The sequence below is a fragment of the Neolamprologus multifasciatus genome, chromosome 17, assembly GCF_963576455.1.
Source record: "Neolamprologus multifasciatus chromosome 17, fNeoMul1.2, whole genome shotgun sequence".
Classification (NCBI taxonomy): domain Eukaryota; kingdom Metazoa; phylum Chordata; class Actinopteri; order Cichliformes; family Cichlidae; genus Neolamprologus; species Neolamprologus multifasciatus.
In genome coordinates, this window is record NC_140455.1 from 2766821 (window position 1) to 2790781 (window position 23961).

The 23961-nt window shown below is 40.8% G+C and overlaps 1 protein-coding gene across 6 annotated transcripts in view; it reads right to left on the bottom strand.

Moving 5' to 3' along the window:
- The window catches only part of dennd5b (DENN/MADD domain containing 5B), a 93863-nt gene that overhangs the window by 56584 nt on the left and 13318 nt on the right, over positions 1-23961 (bottom strand). For 4 of the 6 annotated variants that reach the window (XM_085138798.1, XM_085138797.1, XM_085138800.1 and 1 more), the window contains exon 2: positions 1496-1555. The exons of the other annotated variants lie outside the window; for them this stretch is intronic. In XM_085138798.1, coding sequence (XP_084994924.1) covers positions 1496-1555 — 60 coding nt within the window. The remainder of the gene's footprint in view (positions 1-1495; positions 1556-23961) is intronic. 6 annotated transcript variants of the gene reach the window in all.

The following is a 23961-nucleotide window of genomic DNA, read 5'->3' on the forward strand; positions in this document are numbered from 1 at the left end:
ATTTAATGGACATAATCATGAATATGGTTTACATGATAAACACATTTTCTTAGTTCTATTCAGATGTGTTTAATTGCACAGAGAAACTCATCATAATTCAGGAAACACAGTGAAGTATGAACAGATCATCACAAGCTGCTGATGTGCAGAAAGACCATTTCAAACATGCAAAGGGAGTAACAGGTTTTATAGCTAACGCTGTTAGCCTAATATTGCTGATAAGTAACAACTGGTATAATAAGTGGAACTTGCTGTACTGAGTTTTCATTCCATGAGTAAAGGTAGTAAACTGGTGAAAGGGACTGTTTGGATCACAGCATTATATGAAGAACATGTACAATAATACAAAACAAGTGTCATCTCATCTCACATGAGACACGTAATTTTTTGGGAGCTGCAAAAAATCAGACTGCAAACAAAGAACATTACTTTGCAAAATATGCTAGAAATCTGTTTGAACTAAAGGTAGAAACAAGATGCTTGGATGGAAATTACTGGTGCAACTGCATGAACAAGCAGGGCTTTAAACAAGTGGTTAAAAACTTAACCCAAGATACAACATACCAGCAAGATCTTTTTTCAAATTTCTAATTAGTTTAAATTTACTTATTTATTCTCTAATTTATTTGTTCTCTAATTTCCTATGTGACAATATTGTGCAGGCTCCCAAAGAGTTACACAGTGAGGTTACTTTAGTTTTTGTTTTTGTTAAACTAAAGTGTTAAGCAGTAATGTCATAGTTTTATTTAAAAATTTCAATGGAAAACAGAACCTAGGCTATTTTGACGTATCCCATGTCACGGCGTATACTCTGCCGCTGGCACTGTTTGGTAATCGATTCATACTTCAAATGAGATAATCTGTCATCAGTGAGCTCTTTGGAAAATAGCTGATTGATGGCATCAATAAATGCTGCTGCCTGCAATCACTGAAATTAACAATTTTTAAAAACATATAATTTTGAGGCTATATCACCCACACCTAGTTTATCTAAATATATTTATATAAAATATTTACTTGAATATACAACAGTCCAGTTTATTTTCCTCATAAGGAAGTTGCTGAAAATTAATACTACATGCAGGGGTGCACATAAGTGGTCCGCTGGCATTTGTTTGAAGCCAGCTCACCTCCTGCAACCACTTTTCCAGGAATACGCGCTTCTTTTGCGTTTCGGACTCGTCCTGACATTTCTTTGGAGGTGGAGGAACATCACAGTAATTGCTTAAAGGAGCTCCTTCGACATCTTTGAGAGTTCTAAACAAATGTCTGTCCTCCTCCAGAAAATCGTATGTACGCAAACACGCGTTGCAACTTCTTATCTGGCGCGCGTCTTTTATTTTGACAGCGCATGCGCACCTACGGACCACTGACTATATGAAAGGGTTGACATCACACACACTTAGAGAGCAGTTGAGTGAGAACAAAGCTGGCTTGCAGGAAAATAATGTGAAGTGTAAGCTCAGAATCGAGGAGTACAGGCAGTGTGTTTTACCTGCAGATGCAGTATCTGGATCCCTGCCTTGGCGGTCTGCTTCTAGCCACCGGTGCAAAGCTAGAGGTGAACCACATGCAGCAAGACATGGAGCAAAAAACACAGAAAAACAGCGCAATGTCATAATAAGTGGACACAGAAAAGCAAATTAAATGCATGAAAATGAGGTAAGCATGAACATGACACAATAGATGATAGCATGCCATTAAGGATGCAACACACATGCTTCAAATGGAAGCGGTAACATTGTAAAACGACACTTTTTTCCTAATAAGCAGTCGAACATTACAAAACAGAAACAAGAGATTAAACTAAAATGCTTAGATTCATGTTAATGACCTCTTTTTGAAGCTGTCGGTGAAACTCGAGGTTTAGGGCAAGTGAGTAACACATTCTTTGGAGTCAAACCAAGCAGCATATCCAAAATACAACTACAGAAGCAGCAAGTGTAATACCAGATTTATATTGCAGTCAAATAACCAGTTTCACATAGGAGAGACCACAGAGATGACAGTTCATATCTGTAATGTAAATTTGACAGCGTATAAAAGTGACTGTTTAAGTGTTTTTCTATTCTAAAGAGTGACGTAGCGCTGATAGACGTGGTTAGTTGTTGTTGATTTACAAAAAGTGTCGCAGTAATTTATTTCAGTGTGACATGCCCAACCTGCCAAGAACTGTGGCTGATGGCAGAGATGATATTCAGCTGAAGGGATTTATTTATATTAATTTAAGAGGACATATATGTGTATACATGTGTATACATGTGTATGTAACGTGTATGTTAAATGTGGCAGTGGCAGCAGTGGAGTCATTATAATGGAAAAAAAGGTAATTGTCAATTTTGACATTGTGTCCTACATTAAAACAAATTTAAAAAAAATTTTAATTACAATTTTTTTTAAACTTTATTTTTGGTCTGGTCAACAATTTTCCAAACACTGTCTGAAGCATTGAATGTTGAGCTTCAATCCAGTGTAGACATGGGTATATTTGGTGTTACAGATAGAGGACATACAACATTAAGGAAAAGCTACAGAAACATAATCACTTTGACTACACTGCTTGCGCGCAGAAGGATGTTATTGCATTGGAAGTCACAAAAGCCACCCAAAGCAGCTCTGTGGTTCAGTGACCTGCCACGATTTATACAGCTGGAGAAAATAAGTATACTCTCAAGGGCTCGAAGGAGAGATTGTTTGCCGTTTGGGATACTTTGCTAAAACATTTAGAGAAAATTAAAACCATTACCATATGATACTCACTTGGCAGCTACCGTATACCCTTATTGTTGTGAAGGTGATTAATTTTGTGCAAACTATTGCCTTTTAAGTGCACATCTTTATATATGGTGAATGTTGATGTACCTCATTTAAATTAATTTAATTAAATTAATTAATTTATTTATTTTTCTGTCTCTCTGGATTGTGTCCAATATGTTCTTTGGGTGGGTACATATATAAAAAGGAGCATTGTGACTTTGTTACATGCATATCTTTGAATTACATTCCTGACGCTCAATAAAAAAATAAAAATAATTGTATTAAAAAAAACTTAAAATGTTCAGGATGAGGTCAACATCGTAATCCTTCTGTTTGATTCTTCAGCCATTTTGCTTTTAGCCCGACTGTGCAGGGAACGAAGTTTCTGCCACAGAAGCCACAGGTTGTTTAGAAAAATGTGTAAAAATACAACAAACTTTTACATTTTATATTTTAATGAAATCAGATTTAGTGAACGATAATCTTACTTTGGTTACCTAAAACTAGACTAAAGCTAAAATAATTTAGATGCCTAAATTATTACTAAAACTAAATTACAGTTTAGTCAAAAGACTATGACTAAAATAAAATCAAAGTTTGCTGTCTTCTAGCACAGTGGTCTCCAACCTTTTTTGCGCCACGGACCGGTTTATGCCCGACAATATTTTCACGGACCGGCCTTTAAGGTGTCGCGGATAAATACAACAAAATAAAACTAGTACCGGTACCGAAAAAAAGAAGATTTATTCATAACACACGTGAAAAGACCCAGGAAAACCGAGTTAACGATAAAAACGATAACAAAATAACGCTGAAAACCGATAAAAACCCTGAAAACTATACATTTCACACCTGAGCCTCAACTCTCGCGGCCCGGTACCAAACGACTCACGGACCGGTACCGGTCCGAGGCCGGGGGTTGGGGACCGCTGTTCTAGCATGCCTTCTTAAGTCTCTGCTGCTTTTTTAAAGACGTTTTTGGCGTTAAATATCAACACAACATTAATAAACCAGTTTGCACACTTCAGTTCTCCTCCTGATATTTTGGCTTGCTAAAGGAGTCCCCACATCTGCAAACTTGTCACTACCCTCACTTTGTAAATACCAACAGCACTTTCTTCCCCAACAAATAATTTGCACTGATGCAACATTCTAGCAGATCTACTAAGGTTGGAAATTATATTGGATCACAGATTAGAGGACGCACTTTTGTAAATTAGCTAAGTTATTAGGAATTAGCTCATCTACAAATTTAACACAAAACAACAGATGAAAACTGACATCAACTAGGCCAGGCATGTCCAAAGTCCGGCCCGCGGGCCATCAGATTTCACATGGCCCGCAGCTTCAGTCTAATTATGTATTATTTACGGCTCACTTTCTTCATGACTTTAAAAATGCAATTCCCTTTTTCACCACATGGTGGCAGCACATTTTTTTCTGCTACCTGCACCTGAGCTGCGAGCCCGCCCTTCTCTGCTCTGCTTTTTTTAAACTTAAAATTCGAGGCAGTTGTGTTTGTCTTATTTGTAAAGAGACTGTTGCCTTGTTTAAGGATTTCAACATTAGGAGACACTACGAGACTAAACTTGCTGCAACATATAACAAGCTAACAGGGAGTGAGCGCGCTGAGAAAGTGAAGCAACTCCAAGCTGCTCTGGTTTTGCAACAGCGATTTTTTCACGCGGGCCTGTGAGACACATGAAAATATCACGAAAGCCAGCTACGAAGTGTTAATAGCTAAACATGGCAAAGCTTTCAGTGAAGGTACGTTTGTCAAAGACTGTGTCATGAAAATGGTGGAGAACATTTGCCCCGAGAGGAAGCAAGAATTTCTGAATGTTTGCTTCAGACATTCACAGACAGCTGAGGGACAGAGGAGTGGATTTGATATTTCTCATTAGCCTGCGATGAAAGCACCGATGCATCTGACACCGCGCAACTGCTGATTCTTTTACGAGGAGTCGACGACAAGATGAACGTGACAGAGGAGCTGCTGGATCTCAAAAGCCTTAAGGGTCAAAGCAGAGGAATGGATTTATTCATTTCTGTTTGCGAAGCTGTTGATGATGTGAAGCTACCATGGAGTAAAGTTTCTGGGATCATTACTGATGGTGCACCTGCTGTGGCTGGTGAGCGAAGCGGATTGTCCACACTGATCTGCAATAAAGTCAGCGAAGAAGCAGGTAACGCTGTTAAACTTGACTGTATCATTCATCAGCAGGCTCTCTGTGCCAAACATCTCAAATTTGATGATGTTATGAAACCAGTCGCTCTAAAGCTCTGTACCACCGACAGATTCAGCAGATTCTGCACGACATCCAGGCTGAATACGGTGACGTAATTTATCACAACGATGTGAGGTGGTCTGCACTACAGCGATTTTTCTCTCTCAGAGAGGAAATCAGACAGTTTTTGGATGAGAAGGGACAACCAATGGAAGAACTGTGTGATCCTGTATGGCTGGCAAATCTGGCTTTTTTGGTCGACGTTACGAAGCATCTGAATGCGCTGAATGTTAATCTTCAAGGAAAAGACGCGGCGGGGAGCCAACTATACGCTCACATCAAGGCCTTTGGAACCAAACTGTAACTTTTCCAAAGACACTTGTCCCTAACAGAGCCCTGTACCGCACACTTCCCAGCTTTGAAAGACGTTATTGACAGTTTCCCAGAGGACATTAATGTCCACATGAAGAGTTACGCAACAGCTATCGCGTCTCTTTCTGGGGAATTTAAAAAACGCTTTCAGGACTTTGCAGCTATTGAAAAAGACATGCTGCTTTTCTTGTCTCCCTTCTCCGTGGACCCTGATGATGCTCCTCCGCAGCTTCAGCCGGAGCTCATTGAGCTGCAGTGTGACGATGAGTGGAAAACACCGGCAGTCTTCTCTTGTTGACTTTTATCGGCAGCTGGACAAAGACAGGTTTCCTGAAGTGCGATCGCTTGCTAAGAAAATGCTGAGCTTATTTGGTTCCAATACTTGTGTGAGCAAACATTCTCTGTCATGAGATCCAGGATGAGTGACTCCCACCTGCTTGATATTTTATGCATCTCAACCACTGCCCTCAAACCAGACCTGATCGCTTTACTGAAATCTAGATCTCAGTATCACCCTCATTAGAGCAGGGATGTCCAAATGACTGGAGAGCTGCTATCCTGCATGTTCTGGTTCTCTTTCTGGTTTAGCACAGCTGAATCAAATGATGTCTCATCAGCAGGCCTGTGCAGAACTTTGGTAAATGAGGAGATGTGCTGATGAGCTAGGGCTGGGCGATATGACCCAAAATTCATATCTCGATATTTTTTACCTGGACGGCGATATAAGATATATATCTCGATATATTTTTTTTAAAGCCATAAAGTAAGAACAAAAAGAGAGTTCTTAGTCAAAGCTGTGTCCCAGATGTCACACAGGCACTTTTATTAACATAGAGCATAGATGTACATAAAATTTACTCAAAAATAAATTATGAACATTTATTAAATAATAATGCTCCATAAATAAAAGAAAACAATGTTGTTTTTGTGCATAACAAAAAGCTCACAATTGTGCAGTCAAAATGTAAACTAAAAGACGCTGAGCATAATAACAAAGACAGATTTCACAGCTGCTCTGTTCCCAACTTCTACTGTGTGACTGACAGCCTGGAGTTTGAAATCCTCTTCGTAACCACGTCTCTTAACAGGTGCCATTTATGGTCCTTATACACAGTAGGGTAATATTACGTTGAAGCACAGTACGTATCACTCCGCGAGGCTCCTCGGTAGCCGTAATGCTCTGACAATCCATGAAGCGCTGCAGCTCTGTAGCTTAGCAAAGTCGTACTAAAACATTTTTGACAGATTGCTGAGCGCTGTGTTCCACATAAAATCGGTTCGCGGCCATCAAGCACAACCAGAATTCATACATAAGGCGCGCTGTCAACTTTTGAGAAAATGAAAGGATTTTAGGCTGTGCAGCGCCTCTGGGCTGCATGGCGTTAGCGTGGTTAGCTTGTTAGCATGGTTAGCTAGCTAACGCGTTGACGGTGTCCAGCGATGCGCAGTAACTCGTTAACGGAGATTTGCCGTGTCCATCTTGTCGCTTCCTGCAGGTGAAGCGATGGGGGAGAAGGGGCGAGGCCGAGTAACGTTGCATAAAGACAAAAGTGGACGAAAGAGAGGCAAACTTGCGGCTCCACAAATATAGTTATAACGTAACATAGACTATATCGATATAAACGATATTGTCACATCTTATATCTCGTATAAAAATATATCGATATTTTTTAAAAACTCGATATATCGCCCAGCTCTATGATGAGCCATTATTTGATTCAACTGCAAACCAGAAACAGAACGAAAACACGCAGAAGAGCAGGAGTGACGTCCCTGCATTAGTCATGTGTTCCTGAACAGTAAAAAGAATAAAGCACACTAATGCAATTCACAAAATGAAATGTATTTTGTTAAACTCTTAAGATCTGGTTTTAACTGTTGATGTTATGCTCTTATTTCATGTGTTGTGTACATATTGTGTATATTTACATGTGTGTTTATTTCTTGTGGCAAGTGAACTTCCCAGTTGTGTAATCTTCCTGTGAAGATTTGAAAGATCTGATGTGAAAAACTTCTGGAAAGATCTTGTAAAAGTCAAGCGCAAAATGCACTTTTTTTTAAACTTTATTGATAACAGACCACTTTTCATTACTTATAACTCCTGTTTAAATGTTCATGAGTTCATGAAGATATTGCAAACTCATGGAAATTTAGGGTATTCTATACAGTTTGTTGTCTGTGAAGGTTCTCAGTCATCCAGGTCATCGTAGTCAAAGGAGCTTGCAAAGAAAAGCGTCTGGACTTCTTTAAGTTACTTGAAGACGTTTCACCTCTCATCCGAGAGGCTTCTTCAGTTCTAAGGTCAAATGGTGGAGAGTCCCAGATATAACCCTAGTGGGAGTGTCCCCCCACAGAGGGACAAAAGGACCCCCTGATGATCCTCTAATCGCCTGAGCCAAGGTGTGGAACTGGGTGTGGGTCCCAATCAGCCAGAGTTTCGGGTGGGTTCATTGTGAAACCTGGCCCCACCTTATCATGCGAATTCCTGAGGTCAGATGGCCCAGGGTGTGAGTGGGCGTTAAGGCGTCTGGGAAGGGATCTCAAAACTGGATTATAGATGGCAGAGAGTTGGTGTCGTAAACCACCGCCTCTGTTCAAAGATGGTCGCTCACAGTGGACATAGATGGCTTCTTTAACTCCTCTTTCAAACCATCTGTCCTCTCTGTCCAAAATGTGAACATTGGCATCCTCGAAAGAGTGTCCTTTATCCTTAAGATGCAGATGGACTGCTGAGTCTTGTCCTGTAGAGGTGGCTCTTCTGTGTTGTGCCATGCGCTTGTGAAGTGGCTGTTTGGTCTCTCCAATGTAGAGGTCTGGGCATTCCTTGCTGCACTGTACGGCATACACCACATTGTTAAGTCTGTGTTTTGGCGTTTTGTCTTTCGGGTGAACCAGTTTTTGTCTGAGTGTGTTGCTGGGTCTGAAGTACACCGGGATGTCATGCTTGGAGAAAACCCTCCTGAGTTTCTCTGATACACCGGCTACATAGGGGATGACAATGTTGTTGCGCCTGTCCTTCTTATCCTCCCTCGCTGGTGTCTGATCTTCTTTTCTGTGCCTCTTTGCTGACTTTAAAAATGCCCATTTAGGATAGCCGCACGTTTTGAGTGCTTCCTTTACATGTGTGTGTTCCTTCTTTTTTCCCTTCAGGCTTAGAGGGAACATGTTCTGCCCGGTGGTGTAGGGTCCTAATTACTCCAAGTTTGTGTTCCAGAGGGTGATGGGAGTCAAACAGGAGGTACTGGTCCGTGTGTGTGGGCTTCCGGTAAACTTCGATGTTGAGGTTGCCATTCTCTTCAATGTGCACAGCGCAGTCCAGGAAAGGCAAACAGTCGTCCTTCGTGTCTTCCCTGGTGAACTTGATGTTTTTATCCACCGCGTTGATGTGCGCAGTGAAGGATTCCACTTCTTGTGTCTTGATTTTGACCCAGGTGTCGTCTACATATCTGTACCAGTGCCTGGGTACTCTTCCTTTGAAAGAGCCAAGAGCCTTCCTTTCCACTTCCTCCATGTAAAGGTTGGCTACAATAGGTGACACGGGGGAGCCCATGGCACAGCCATGTTTTTGTCTGTAATAGCCTTCGTTGTATTTGAAATATGTGGTGGTGAGGCAGAGGTCTAACAGTGTGCAAATCTGATCGGGTGTGAAGTTGGTCCTGTCCTCCAAGGAGTTGTCTTCTTGTAGTCGTTTTCTGACAGTCTCCACTGCCTCCGTGGTGGGTATGCAAGTGAAGAGAGAGACTACATCAAAGGACACTATGGTTTCATCTGGATCCAGGGTAAGTTTCTGGACCTTGTCAGTGAAATCGGTGGAGTTCTTGATATGGTGTGGGGTGTTCCCCACGAGAGGAGCAAGGATGGTAGCAAGGTGTTTTGCAATGTTATAAGTGGCTGAGTTTATGCTACTGACTATCGGTCTGAGTAGGGACAGCTTCCTTGTGGATTTTTGGAAGTCCGTAAATGCAGGGTATGGCATCCCCTGGGTAAAGGCGGTGATAAGTAAGGCGGTCAATGATTTTGTCCTTTTCCAAGTCTTGAAGGCAAGCTATAACTTTCTTTTTGTAGCTGCTTGTGGGGTCTCGCTTTAAGGCTTCGTAGGTATTGTTGTCACTGAGGAGAGTAGTGATCTTTGTATGGGGCCAGGTTTCACAATGAACCCACCCGAAACTCTGGCTGATTGGGACCCACACCCAGTTCCACACCTTGGCTCAGGCGATTAGAGGATCATCAGGGGGTCCTTTTGTCCCTCTGTGGGGGGACACTCCCACTAGGGTTATATCTGGGACTCTCCACCATTTGACCTTAGAACTGAAGAAGCCTCTCGGATGAGAGGTGAAACGTCTTCAAGTAACTTAAAGAAGTCCAGACGCTTTTCTTTGCAAGCTCCTTTGACTATACAGTTTGTTCAATGTTATCTGACTCCAGATATAAATGAAAGGCACAATTGTGTCTTTAGAGTTGTTCATGTTTGCCTGAGTGGCTTTTATTTAGGTACATTTCCATTTTCAAAATAAAGGTAAAGACTATTAAAATTGTTCTTCATTATGTTTTCATGTAACTTTGTTATGGAAAAAAGTGTCAGAAGGAACCATTGGCCCCCGGGCATCTTCACTTATAAAATTCACTATAAAATTTGGCCCTCTTTGCAAGAAGTTTGGACACCCCTGAACTCGGCCGTTTGGTTAGCGTGTTAGATTGATGTGATTGAATGTGGATGAGAGAGTCGCACAAAAACACTCATACTTGTTTGTTGGTTTGTTTGTTTTTACACACTATGTGCAACTAACATTTTGTTCCTTTTCTTTGTTTTAAATTCAACATTTTAAAAACTTTTCAACGACCTTTAGCTGCTTACGTGCTACAATAGACTGAAGTTCACGCTATGAGCATTTGCTGTTCTCTCTACAACACTATACTCTTATCTGACCTTTTTCCCTCACTGCTGGAGCATGATCTGTAGCTGTGCATCAGCCAATCAGTGACACAGATGCACAGTTACACGTCGCCATCAGTATTATGTAACTCTAGAACATGCATTAGTGTGCACCGCTGCAGCTTCCTCCTCTGTCCTGTCTATTCTGATACTTGTCTGCTTTTACTGATACAACACATGTGCAAACACTACTACTGTGTTTGTTTCTTCCTGAAGTTGTAGTGCTGAGCTGTTGCCTTAATGATCGACTTTGATTATAGAGTTAGAGTAATCTGCTTTTCATCGATCATATCTTTAAAACAAAGCATGAACTGTTTGGATTTTATGACAACTGAAGGATGTTATCTCTTTGTAGAATTGTAATGTAACAACAATGCTACACGTGAATACTGTGTCGAGATCATAGACTTCTTGTTTTTGTCAGTCTTTGGTTATTTTTAGTAGAAAATGTTGCAAAGCAATAGGGGTGGGGGAAAAAATGGATACTGTGTAGTATGGTGATGTTTTGTTTGCTAATAATGTATCGATACAGGGACAGCAGAAATTGATATTTTGTTACAAAAAAGGTTTTTGTGCTCTGACTTCAGAGCATGTTGATCCTTTTTCTGAGCAAGAATCCTGACATTCCTTCACTGTCCAAATGTATTTAACTTGTTTTTGGCAGCAATAAACATGACAGTTTACTTATTTTAATTTAAGACATGTTTTATTTTAATTAAGTTTAAAACTTTTTTATTTAATGTAAAATTATATTTTGTTTTAATTTACTTTCAAATTCTTCAGTTGCTGAAGGGGCTGCATAGTTTTCATAAACTGCATAGTTCAGAATAGCTATAATTGTACCAGATGGTTGATTCAGTTAAGTTGGACTAGACTGTAATACAAACCGTTCAGTTTGTCAACAATCAAACTGAAATGAGAGAAAGACTGAGTGTGAGACTTTGATATTAGAGAAAATGAATATTGATAAAGTTTACCTTTATGTACAGAATCTGAATATCGCAAAATATTTTAAAAAATTGCAATAATATCGTATCGTGCGTTAAGTATTGTGATAATATCGTATCGTGGGATGTATGGTGATTCCCACCTCTACAAAGCAAGCAAACTGTAATGTCTTTAAAAAAAATAAAATAAAATAAAGGTGTAACCTTCTACCTTAGGTACAAAGTGTGGCAACCAAACAGTGAAACAGGTCCTTTCTAATGAAGCTCTAAAAACAGGGACATCACCCACAAAAGCAACATGAAAGAGACATGAACAGAATGCAGTTTGCACACTTTACAGGTATATATGTAAATGATAATGAAAGTTATTTTAATTGTGTGACATTGTTGTGACATTACACTGAAATAGCTCACAGCATTCCTTTGTTCTTCTAATACATCGATGTTTGAATACTGTCCACAATAGAAGCCCCCCCCCCCCCACACACACACACAAAAAGGATGCTAATGCATACACACATCCACTAAAAAGATTTAATTGTGTAGTTATTTACAAGTGTGGCCTGTCCACAAAAAGCCATGTCGTCATCATTTTGCATTTTCTTTTCCCCTTTGCATGCTGACATCACAAGGCCTGAACCGAAAGTCTCTCCAGTCATTCTGTAAAAATCCGGCGTCACTTAGTTCAATCATTGGGTAGTAAGAAGTGGAGTGAACTGTTCTTCTTCTGCCGTGTGGCAGGAAAACCACATACACAGTGCTTGCTGGCATTATCTCTTTATTACATCATGGTGCCTCTTTCTGTTTGTCTCTGTTCGCTCAGCTCATGTCCCAGGTTAGCAAATACAGCAACAATTAAAAAGTACTAAAACTGCAGAGCTAAGGTAATATACAGTGGGTTGTGTATATGTGGATTATATTTACATAGTGAACAGAGGTTCATAAAAACAACTTTGCCCTAAAAATAACAAGATTTCTTAAAAAAAACATAAAACAATCTTCCCACAGCTGACTACACAGCAAAAAGATGCATTTGCATTAGTCGGTCAACCTCTGTGAGATTGATGCAGAGGATTAACAAGCCTCAGTTCTGACTATGACTTAAAAGCCTGACTGTGAACTAATTCAGCTTAATATGACTGTTGTTCTGCTCCGTCCTGAATACTGAATACTGAGAGCCATAAACTGCAAACAAAGCAGCCACTTGTGGCTGCAAGAAGTCTAGGAAACCGTCCTCAGCCCAAACCAAACACTTGATGACTTCATTTGCTCTCATTATTGGCCATGCTAAATAAAATATCAAGTCCAACTTTGGTCATTCTAAGTGCGAGTATAGTCATTAGCTAACAAGTTATTATACTCGCTTACTCAGTCACTTTTAACCAAAGTCCCAACCAGACCTTTTCATTATCCACTGATAACTCTGTTGTCACACCCTCCCCTCAGGTTAAGTCAGAACTTCCCAAAGTGTGGGGCCCACCCCCTCTTAGGGGGTGGGCCCCACACTTTGCCTCGGGCCATTGCAGGGGGGGGCGGTATGAAAAAGGAAAAAAAAAGAAAAGGAACGTTTGTTCACTGCTAGCATCATGGACAGGTTTTTGACGGGCGCCCACACAAACGCAAAGCAGGAGCTGAAGCATCACTGAATATGTTTCCAAACCAACTTCATTCTAAGCCAAAGACTAGAAAATATGTTGAAGCATATCTTCCCTTTGGCTTCACCTGCACAAGTGCCGAGGTAGGTCTCCCTGCAGGATTGGTTTTCCCTTCGTCAGGAGCAGCGCTGGGCTGTTTAAATCACGGACAAACAGGATCCCACATTCTTGATTTTTAGTTCACAAACACTTGTAATGACTACTCCTGACATTTTGGAGATGTTAACTCTTTATACAGTAAAGTTACAGCTGGATACAAATAACATCAGGCTGATCCTGCAGCAATTTGTTCCCCCGGTTCCCCCAAACACAGCTGTTTATGTTGTTGAACCCATTTTGCACAGAGAGGCATTTTTTGAAAAATGTATTGACAGCAATGTTGAATATTATTACACAGGAAAAAAACAACTACAGTAAAATAATCACACCGTGACGCCTTTGTAAATGGAGGGACAGTAACTGCGTTTGTATATGTAAGCGTGTAAAACCTGCAGACAGTCAGATTAACAGTATTTTGTTTCTATCTGCCATTCTGCAAACAATAACGTGGCGCACAGCGTGACGTGAATAAAGGCACATACCTTTGACGTTGCGTGACAAACTCTGTATTCCTCGTCCACACGTAAACGCAAAAAAAGAGTTTTAAAAAAGTCTCCTTATGATTAGTAAATTTTTGTTGTTTTTTCCCTTTTGTGAAAAATAAAACTGAGATTTTACAGGCATCAGTTGTTGGACCTTTATTGTCTAGGTCAGCGGTCCCCAACCCCCGGGCCTCGGACTGGTACCGGTCCGTGAGTCGTTTGGTACCGGGCTGCGCGAGTTGAGGCTCAGGTGTGAAATGTATAGTTTTCAGGGTTTTTATCGGTTTTCAGCGTTATTTTGTTATCGTTTTTATCGTTTACTCGGTTTTCCTTGGTCTTTTCACGTGTGTTATGAATAAATCTTCTTTTTTTCTGTACCGGTACTAGTTTTATTTTGTTGTATTTATCCACGACACCTTAAAGGCCGGTCCGTGAAAATATTGTCGGGCATAAACCGGTCTGTGGCGCAAAAAAGGTTGGGGACCGCTGGTCTAGGTTATATATTAATGATGCTGATGAGAGTTGCATAGGAACTCAAACACATTGGCTAGACTCGTCATGCATGAAACCTAACATTTAAAAACCCCAACGATTTATGAGGTTATCACATGGCTGCATGTTCTGGATACGTGGGTGAAGAGAGGAGCTGAGCTGTCAGCCGATCACTACCTTGTGGTAAGTTGGAGGATGCTGGACGGACCTGGCGCCCCCAAAACATACAGTGGTAATGTACAGATAATGAAAATAAAATATACCTTAGAACATGCCAATAAAAAAGGGGTTCAACAGCACATCACCTAAAACACATAAATAATTTAATCACTGCAGAAGAAAGGCATCATGGAAAAATGAATAAACTGTGGTATAAGTTATGCTAAAATTAAAAAAATAAAGACTAACGACTGTGAAAGACCAAGCCAATCACTGCCTTTACTTCAAAACTGACAACATTGATAATTTAATTAATATTATTAGAAAAAGTAAAAAAAACTGAGGGGGGTGGGTGCATCTGTTTTATTGATCAGATCAAGTTTAGTTGACTTGGTGTGTTCCTTGTTCCTGAACACTGTGTATACATACAGATACGTTTATTTAAAATATATTTCTTCTACCTTGTATAGTGTACATTTTTATGCTGCATCTATTTATTCCTGCTCTGTCCACTTTGCTGCTGGAATAATGTGAAAATTCCCCTGTGGGACAATTAAATGCTTCTTTATCTAATCTTCTCCTGACAGGTATCACAAGAATTTTCATTAATCGACAAACAAACAGCCAATTCACTCTTCCACAAGGATTTCCAACCCCAAAGTGTAAGAGCAAGGATACTATGTGACACACAAAGCAACATCAGACCCACAAATTATTTAAAAGTCCCTCTGATTACATGAAATAGGCCCCAGGAAGAAATCGCTGGAATACATATAGACAAGTGAGATAAAACATGTTCCTACACACACACACACACACACACACACACACACACACACACACATAAATACAAGATAAACAGCATAATCATGTTCTCCCCAGACACTGATGAATAATGCATATGGAGCCTATTGCCCTGGCAACCAGGTAATCAGATGGCCCACTGTGTGTGTGTGTGTGTGTGTGTGTGTGTGTGTGTGTGTGTGTGTGTGGGACCACAGTCAGGGAGCATGAGTGATGGGCTTTGTTCCTCTGTGCCGAACTATGAAGACGCTGTCAGCATCTCACCTCCAGCATGAAAGGTGTGCACCCATGGATTTGGAAGCTGCGCTGCACCTGTCACTATTCTTAAACCTCGAGGCTTTTATGTCTCATACTACAGCATAATACATAAAAAAGGATCCATCTTGAATATCCTGAATATCTCATGTAAATGAGCCCCTTTCTACACAAAGTCTATCATATGTAGACGCATCAATGCATCATGGGGATGCAGAACAGTCTCCAGCCAATCACAGCTGAGACAGATCTCAGCTGTTTCCTTTATCTGAACAGGAAGAATCAACACTACACCAGCTATCACAGCACATCGAAGCTGGAGAGGAAATTCAGACGAACATTCATTAATACCGTGAAGGAATATTAGCTCCTGGCATCATATTTAAGACAACCGATGCTCCACAATTTGGAGGGTGTGGGTTTCATTTAACTTCATTCTTTCACAGCTTCAAGTAGGAGCTTTATCCTTGTTTCTTACCCAATCATAAAATTTACAGGATGATTTGGAGTTCGTTGCTGCAGAACTTGTTGCAGAAAGCATTTCTCAACTATGACACCTCCTTTTAAAACTACATGGCTCTCACAAAGATGGCTCACATATGTCCCAACTCAATCAAACGTCCTCTGACCATAAGTCTACTGTGGAGCAGTTCTTTTCTGCCAACACTACATGTTCCTCAGTAGATTTTAGTTTAGCCTTTAGCTTCTTCCTGTTGCAAGACTTCAGTCTGTTCTCCGGGGCACAGATCCATGCTCTGTTCGTTGCACAGTAAAATGCCTCGAGGCAATTGTTCCTTTGATTTGGCACCATGCAGATAAAATGGGATGGAATTAAATTCTAACCGTACTGAACTCATTCAGACAAACACACAGAGTCTTTGTCTTCTCTTGTCCATTTGTATTAGAGGTGGGAATCACCATACATCCCACGATACGATATTATCACAATACTTAACGCACGATACGATATTATTGCAATTTTTTGCTCTAAAGTCAGAGCATGTTCCAGTCCACAAAAACTTTTTTTGTAACAAAATATCAATTTTTGCTGTCCCTGTATCGATACATTATTAGCAAACAAAATATCACCATACTACACAGTATCGATTTTTTCCCCCACCCCTAATTTGTATTGTGTAGACAAGCAGCATTTTGGGGCTCTTAGGGTGTTTTCAAACACATATAGTTCAGAATCAAGTGATGTGCTTGCAAACTTGTAGCTTTTTCCTGTTGTTTGGTTTGTTGTCCACAGTACACAGAAAAATCCAAGTGAACCAAAATGCGTCACTACAAACCACGTGAGAATGTTCAGTCCACTCATTGGTCAGGTGTGTTTGGGGTACGAACAACAAAATTAAATACAGGAAGAAGGTCCTGTGCTCTGGACAATTACACCTTCCCGTAATGAGAATATAAAGCTATGTGGCTCTGGTACTTGTAACTAGGGCTGGGCGATATGGCCTAAAATTCATATTGCGATATAATTTGAAGCATGTGTGGTAACGATATATATCACGATATATTATTTTCTTCTGTATAACATATTTTCCACATTTAAAATCCTTTAATTTTCTCAAAAATCGAGATTGTGCCTTATGTATGAATTCTGGTTGTGCTTACTGACCTCGAACTGATTTTGGCAGAAATCTGTTAAAAATGTTTTAGTACAACTTTGGTAAGCCGCACTGCTTGATGGATTGTCAGAGCATTACGGCTGCCGTAGTGAGGAGCTTCGCGGAGTAATCTTAGAAGTTAACAGGAAGTTAGCTCGCTAGTTTCCACCTAAACAAACCATGTTCTGACTGAGAGATTTTTGAAACTAATTCAAACGTACATCTCTGCTGTCACTTCCAACATAAATGAAGACAGAAAACTAAACAGCAGTGCGTTTGCAGGGTTACTGAAGTTGGACTACCTGGTATATAATGTTGTGCTACGTGATTGCTAGCGACACAGCTATGTTAGCATAACATTAGCACAGTGAAGCTGGAGGATGAACCGCAACTTTTTTTAGTTAACGTGAGGGATTCTGGTGGTCAGGGACAAATGTAATCGCATAGCAGGATGCTGTACACGGGGCAAACTTCAGTCAGGAGAACAACTGAGATTATTCATCCACAATACGAGGTTAGTTATTAATATACTGCAACAACATGGGAATAGAGCAGCTGTGAGAGAATTCAACATCAATGAATCAATGTTACGGAAGTGCAGGAAACACAGTTTTTGGCTTTCCCCATATTTCAAAAGTGCTTCATCTCTTTGCTATGACTGTCACCCGCCATAATTTGCAGATGATAATGGTTGTAGCCACTGCGATGCTTTCGACCAAAACAGGCGCAGCTTGATGACATCATCAACATGCGCTATCGCGATAGAGATTTTGACTATATCGCTCTATCGTTGGCCAAATTTATATCGTTTCTATCTTATATAGTTTATATCGCCCACCCCTACTTGTAACGCACATTTACATTTGGAAGTTGGTTGGATTACGTTCACACCACAAACTAACTGCTCTGGAGTTTTTGAACCACTTTCTCCACACGGTCTCAGTGCGGCTGTTGTCCATACCCGAGTTCACACCGGACCAAGGGGATTTAAATGGACTAAACACAGCAGGTGTGAAAACACTCTTTGTCCAACCAGTTTCCCTGACAATGGTCGGCAGGCTGGCCCATCCTTTTGGCTTGCATTGGTTTTTGTAGGGCTTCAATCAGCTGTGTTGGCAGTTAAGTAGTTTGCTACAGAAATGCAAGAACAGCACTAATAAAAAATCTTTTGTAGTTTTGATTTGTTATTTTGTGTTTTTGTGCTTGTGTTTTAAAAAGTATTCCATCAGTTCTGCACTTATACGTAAGTGGAGAATCTTTTATTTTTAAACCAATGGAGCAAAGAATCTGAAGTATCCTGGATTGTTAGCTAATGCAAAATTAAAATGTAATAACAGTTGGCTTTTAAAGTGAATTAGCTGAAACAGTAGCAGCTGTGTAGTACCAATTAGATGTTTTTTTTTAAAAAAAGGGGGGGAAAAAGTGCATAACAGCGTTTATGATTCAAGGCTTCTTTTCTCACTTGATTTTAGCTATTGGTTGATTCCTCCATCTCTCACGTCAGACAAGAGTTCATCTGCTGCTCCAACAGCGTTTCACACATCCCATGACCCCAGTGCTCAACAAGCAGCACCTGCTACATTTTGGCAGCCACACAAACATCTCATATGTGCATGGAACACAGATCCTCTCTAAACGGAGCCAGCGCCTGCTGTGCTGAGCTCAGCTGCCAGCGACTGGCACTGACTGGGTGAGAGCAGCACCAAGTCCGTCTCCTTAGCGACAATACAACTACAAATGGGGATTGTTGTTGAGGTATCAGAGGGAAAGGAAGGGGAGCAGGGAGGAGGTCAGGCTAATAGCTTCTAATCTCTTAATCATGATGGGTTATGCTTATAAGATGAGGCCTGCAGGGGGCACTACTGAGTCTGTGTGTACAGTGTGCCAAAGTGTAGGTCTGTAGGTGGGGATGCTAAATGTGATATTTAATCAAATTTGAAACGATTAGTTTGCAAAAGCGTACATTTGACTGTGGAAAAAAAAAAAAGCATCAGTACCATGTGATATGACAATACAACTTTTGGGAGGGTGTGAGGGTATGCTAACCCCCCCTTGGTAGAAGCGCATATTTCAATGGTTCTAATGTAGTTGTTCTTTTTTTTTAACTTGTGTCAGTGAGTAGTAAGCACCTACTGGAGCTTTCAGTGCTCCAGTGTACTACAGTGCTCTTGTGTACCAGTGACTAGGCTCAGTTCAAGCAAATGTGCTTAAATACAAGTTATTTGGACGCGTCACCACTTGTCCGTCTGGACGGAGACTCAAACTCTCACCCTCAGATTACAGGAAGTTGGTTAAGGTGTTCAGAAATGACTCAGAAACCACCAAGGCTCAAGGCTGCCATGGAACGGAAACTGCTGGAATACCAGCATCATGACTTTTCTCGCCATACATCGAGAGAGTGCCAGTCATGAAAAAAAGAAGCCTCTGTGTCAAAATCGATATTTGCAGCTGCCACCAACAAGCCAAATGGCTTCTGGAGAGAGGTTTTATGGTCAAATTGTCATGGTCTGGGTGAGCAGCTGGGATTTTCCATCAGTCCCAGAGCACCCTTGGCTCCGCCCGTGGGCAGGACTTCCTCAGCTTCACGCATCTGGAGCTAATTGGGGCAATCAGGCCAAAGAGGGATTTAAGCTCTGCGCTGTCATCTCCTCCCTGCCAGTTCGTCAACTACCTGATGACCTATTCTCCAGTGTCGACTGCTGCTCACCGCTTGGATCGCAGCTCCTTTCCACCTCACTGGGAAATGTCTCCAAACCTCACCTGCCTGCCCTCCTGCTCACTCGCCACTTTGGATCCAACGAACCCCAGGTCAGCCGTTTCACCTCCCCCTCGATACCACACCTCTACCTCCTGCAAGTAAGCTGAAGAGACTCTCATACATACCCTCTCTGGTAATCCACTTCAACCCAGCTCTAACTCCGCTCTCCACTCTCCCCAGTGTGACCAATACTTACCTGCCTAGATCCAGTTGTCCTCATGTTCATGCCACGCTAATAGTTCCACGGCTTTCCACATCGCAGTTTGCCACGTTATTGTGTTTTCACCCATATTATATATTCACCAATAAATTGTGTTAGAGCGAGGCAAGAGGGCGTTTTGTGTGTCTGCGCTTGGGTTCTGTTCAAGTTGCTGGCCTCCATCCAGCGTGACAGAAATGAGACAAAGATTAAACTATTTTGTCACAATGAAAGGAGATATGTATGAGGCGAGGTTTTCAGACCGAACAACAATCTACCAACTGTCAATATAATGTTGGTAGTGTCATATTGTGCAGGTGTTTAGCTGCCAGCGGCAGTGGTACATAATGAAGAAGAAGGACCACCTCCAAATTCTTTAACTTCAGCTTAAGTCAATAGTTGGGTGGTGTTTTCCTAGAGGACGATGATCCCATCAAAAGTGTTTTTGGAATGAGCAAAGCAGGCTAGCATTAGGTTTCTGGAATAGCCTGGTCAACTCATTGTCATTGGTGAATGGATTGGTTCTTATATAGCGCTTTTCTACTATACCTGAGGACTTAAACCACTTCATACAATCTGCAGCAGATTTTTCAAGTTCTTTATCGCTAACATAAACACACATTCATACTTCCATGGAAGCATCAGAGAGCAGCTCGGGGTTCTCTTGCAAGGATTCCAAGGATATCTGGCATGCAGACTGGAGCATCCAGGGATCAAAGCACTAACTTTCCAATTAGTAGATGAGCTGCTCTGCCTCCAGAGCTACAGCCACCTCTTGTTCGGAGACTGATGAAATCCTTCACGGGCACAATGAAGAAGGAAGCATTTACATACACAAAAAGAAAGGAGGAATGTGTCAGGATGCTGTGGGATTTGGAAGGGAAAATGCTAGCCTACAAGTCCTTTATCTCTGCTAAGCTGTGGGCACCACAGTAGCTTGTGTTCAGCATTCTTTACTTATGACACGGCTGTGTCGGCACACAGCCAAACGTCGGGCTGTGAGGGGTGGAAGACCTACACACCCACCATCCGTCAGTTTACTACCAAGTCTGTTATGGTATCCACCACATAACTGGTGAACCAGTAAGAGTTCAACTGAATTCTGTTTTATTTATATAGTGGCCAGTTCACGGTCAAGAAATTTAGATTCTATCAAAAGAGTCTAAATATTAGAAAGAAAACCCCAACAATGATGAGGAGGAAAACAAACATGTTATTTATCTTTGGTCCTTCTGTGTTTTGTTGTTGTTTTGCTAATAAATTAATAAACACTAATTCAACACATTTATATATTTTTATTTATATTTCAGGAGGATTTTATTATTATCTTCATTTAGGAGAAAGTCAGGCCTGATGATGCATAAAAAAAGATTCTCCAGAGAGTCTGGAATATAGCTAGTTTGTTTATTTTATTTACCATCTGATCAGTACGTGGTGCTATCATGTACTATCAGATGCTTGAGATGGTTTTAAACATGGAAAAATTGGATCAATGCATCCTTCTGTGTGTCAGAAAAAGAGACGAGAAAGATTTAAATGTTATTTCTACACTAAAGAGAAGCAATATGAGAGAAATTTGATCTTTGTTTCGAGTTGTTTCTAGTTACATTTTTAATTGAAAATAAAATATAATGTCACATCTGCTACTAGCTGTGTTTGAAAGTGTACAATAAACCTGATGATACAAACTCCCAAGAAGTCCGCAGTTGTTTTCTGAGGATAGGGAAGTAATTTGGAAACCTATGTGTCTGTCACAATAAACATAGCAGTGTTGGCTCAATATATTTTACGTATTGATCTGTTGTGCACTGAATTACTCAGCAACTGAAAAAGCCTGAGGCACTGAGATCTTTAACAATCTAATGTTTTCTTTCCTTGTTTGGAGACTTCTAGAAAATTCGTTTCATCATAATTCTTGTTAGTCAGATCTAAAATAAAATAGCATTGTTTAGAATTGCAATGTGCAATGCCTGTGGGTGTCATCGTTTCATGAACACTATTGTTGAGATGAGACAATAGCAAACGTGGCCAGCAGGTGTCCCTGTGGAGAAAGGCGCCCAATTGTTCTGGAAACTCGATGCAACTCCAGCACAACTGCTTCAAACGTTTCAGTGTTTCACAAAACACTGCTTTGTCCATCACTACACACAAGGACATGTTAGCAGACACGCTGACAGGGAAACTACAACTATATACAAACACAAATCAATCAAGAGAGCAGACCATAAGAGGATTGTGGATTTGTGTTTTCTGGGCATTTTCACATTTTCCTGTTCCAGGTGCTGTATGTTTGTTTTTCTTTGTGTGATATCCTTTTATTATGTTTCCTCATATTTCCTCCCCCCTTCATTTTTTCTGCCTGTCAGCTTAGTCACTGTCATACTACACATATACTGTAACAACTGAAATTACAGTAATGGTTCTCTCCATCTCCTTAAACAATAATAGAAATGAATAAATACACAGATAAACAAACCACACAAACAAGAGGAGACCTCATCTTGGAAAAGCAAAACTACATTTGGCACAACATCACATTAGGAATTATTTTTAATTTAATGTATTTTTAATGTATAATTTTGTTTGCAAAAGCTGCCAAACGAGAATTAGGATTTTTTTTTAAAGCAATGTGGTAAAAAAATAACTAGTGGTGAAACAAGGTGGGCAGGAGCCAGGATAAGCTTTCAGGTGAGCAGCTCGAGCGAACACCAGTGTGAGTGGATCCCATTGATTGATACATGAGCTGCTAGTTAATATATCAGAAGGTCACACAGGCATCTGCCAGCTAGAAGTGATCTCAGTGAGTATGCAGCTTAACAGAACAAGAGAAATACAATAGTAATCAAAACTAAACTAAAAACTCAGTAACTGGAAATCTCAAACTGAGCTGCAAGCAACCCAAAGGTGAGTTAGAAATCATCACCATGTAGTTTGCAAAAAGCATAATCCCACGATGATCGAAGCAGACAACTTTGTCCCCCTGGCTGTGCCTGAAATCCACAAAACCTATGAACAGAGCTCTCAGTGCAGTTGTAAAGGGAAAAATATAAGTTTACAATGTTTGGTAAGTGTGACCAGGAGGAAAACAGCATTGTTCCTCCTAAATATTCAAACTCATGATGTCATGGATCAGCTTCATATCTTGAGGATTAGGACTAGTGGTGCAACGGATCACGGTGGATCTGTAATCCGAACCGATCCCACTCCACGGTTCGGCACGCACGTGATCCGAAGATTCGAAACAGAAGAAAAAAGTATGTGTATGGTGCGCGTGGTGGGTCTGTCAAGCAATAGTTATGGTCAGCGCTAGCGGCCCAAGTGGAGGAGCAGAGGAGTTTGCGGTCCGACTGCTGCCCAGTCGGACCGGGCTAAAGCTATTACAAAAGCTACTGGGGTGTTTAGCTGCAGACGGGAGGCCGTATGATGAACTTGCTTGAGCCACGCTACGCGTCCACTTTAGTGGCAAGATCGTTCCAAGCATGTATGAGCAGGAAAAGATTTAAGTTATGGCTGAACTGTCCCAGGCATCTTCTGTTGCCCAACTACAAACGGGTGGAGCTCCAGGGCAACGGAAAGCCACATGACCAGCGGAGTGCGATATGAGCGGTATGTGTTATTGTAGGGTCTACCTCACAATATAAAGCGCCTTGTGGCGACTGTTGTTGTGATTTGGCGCTGTATAAATGAAACTGAATTGAATTGAATGGTAGATGCAAAGCCCTATATTGTACCATAATTTGTTTTTATATAATTTCGTGGAATAAGTATTGAGTTGAATGTTTTTAACAGGCAAAAAATACTTCACTAAGTAAATAAGTAAATGCTAAATTTTTGTCTTTTTTCTTTTTTTGTTGATCCAAAAAATCCGTGACTTAAAACCGTGATCCGATCCAAACTGTGAGATTTCTGATCTGCTGCACCACTAATTAGGACCCAAATACAGGACTCAGACTCAGTGAACTCAAAACTTAGTCCAAAACACTGGCAGAGCAGGAACTCCAAGTGTCCAGGACAAGCGACAGAGGTGACTCAGACAATACATACAAGCACTGGATAACAAGGGGAAAGATAACAAGTAATTAACATAACTAACATAAAACATCAGGAGGAAGTTATACGTAACACAAAACACAGAGAACAATCGCTGTCAAAATAAAACAGGAAGTAAAATACAACTAAACTTGGGGACCAAGATCAACTTGACAGAG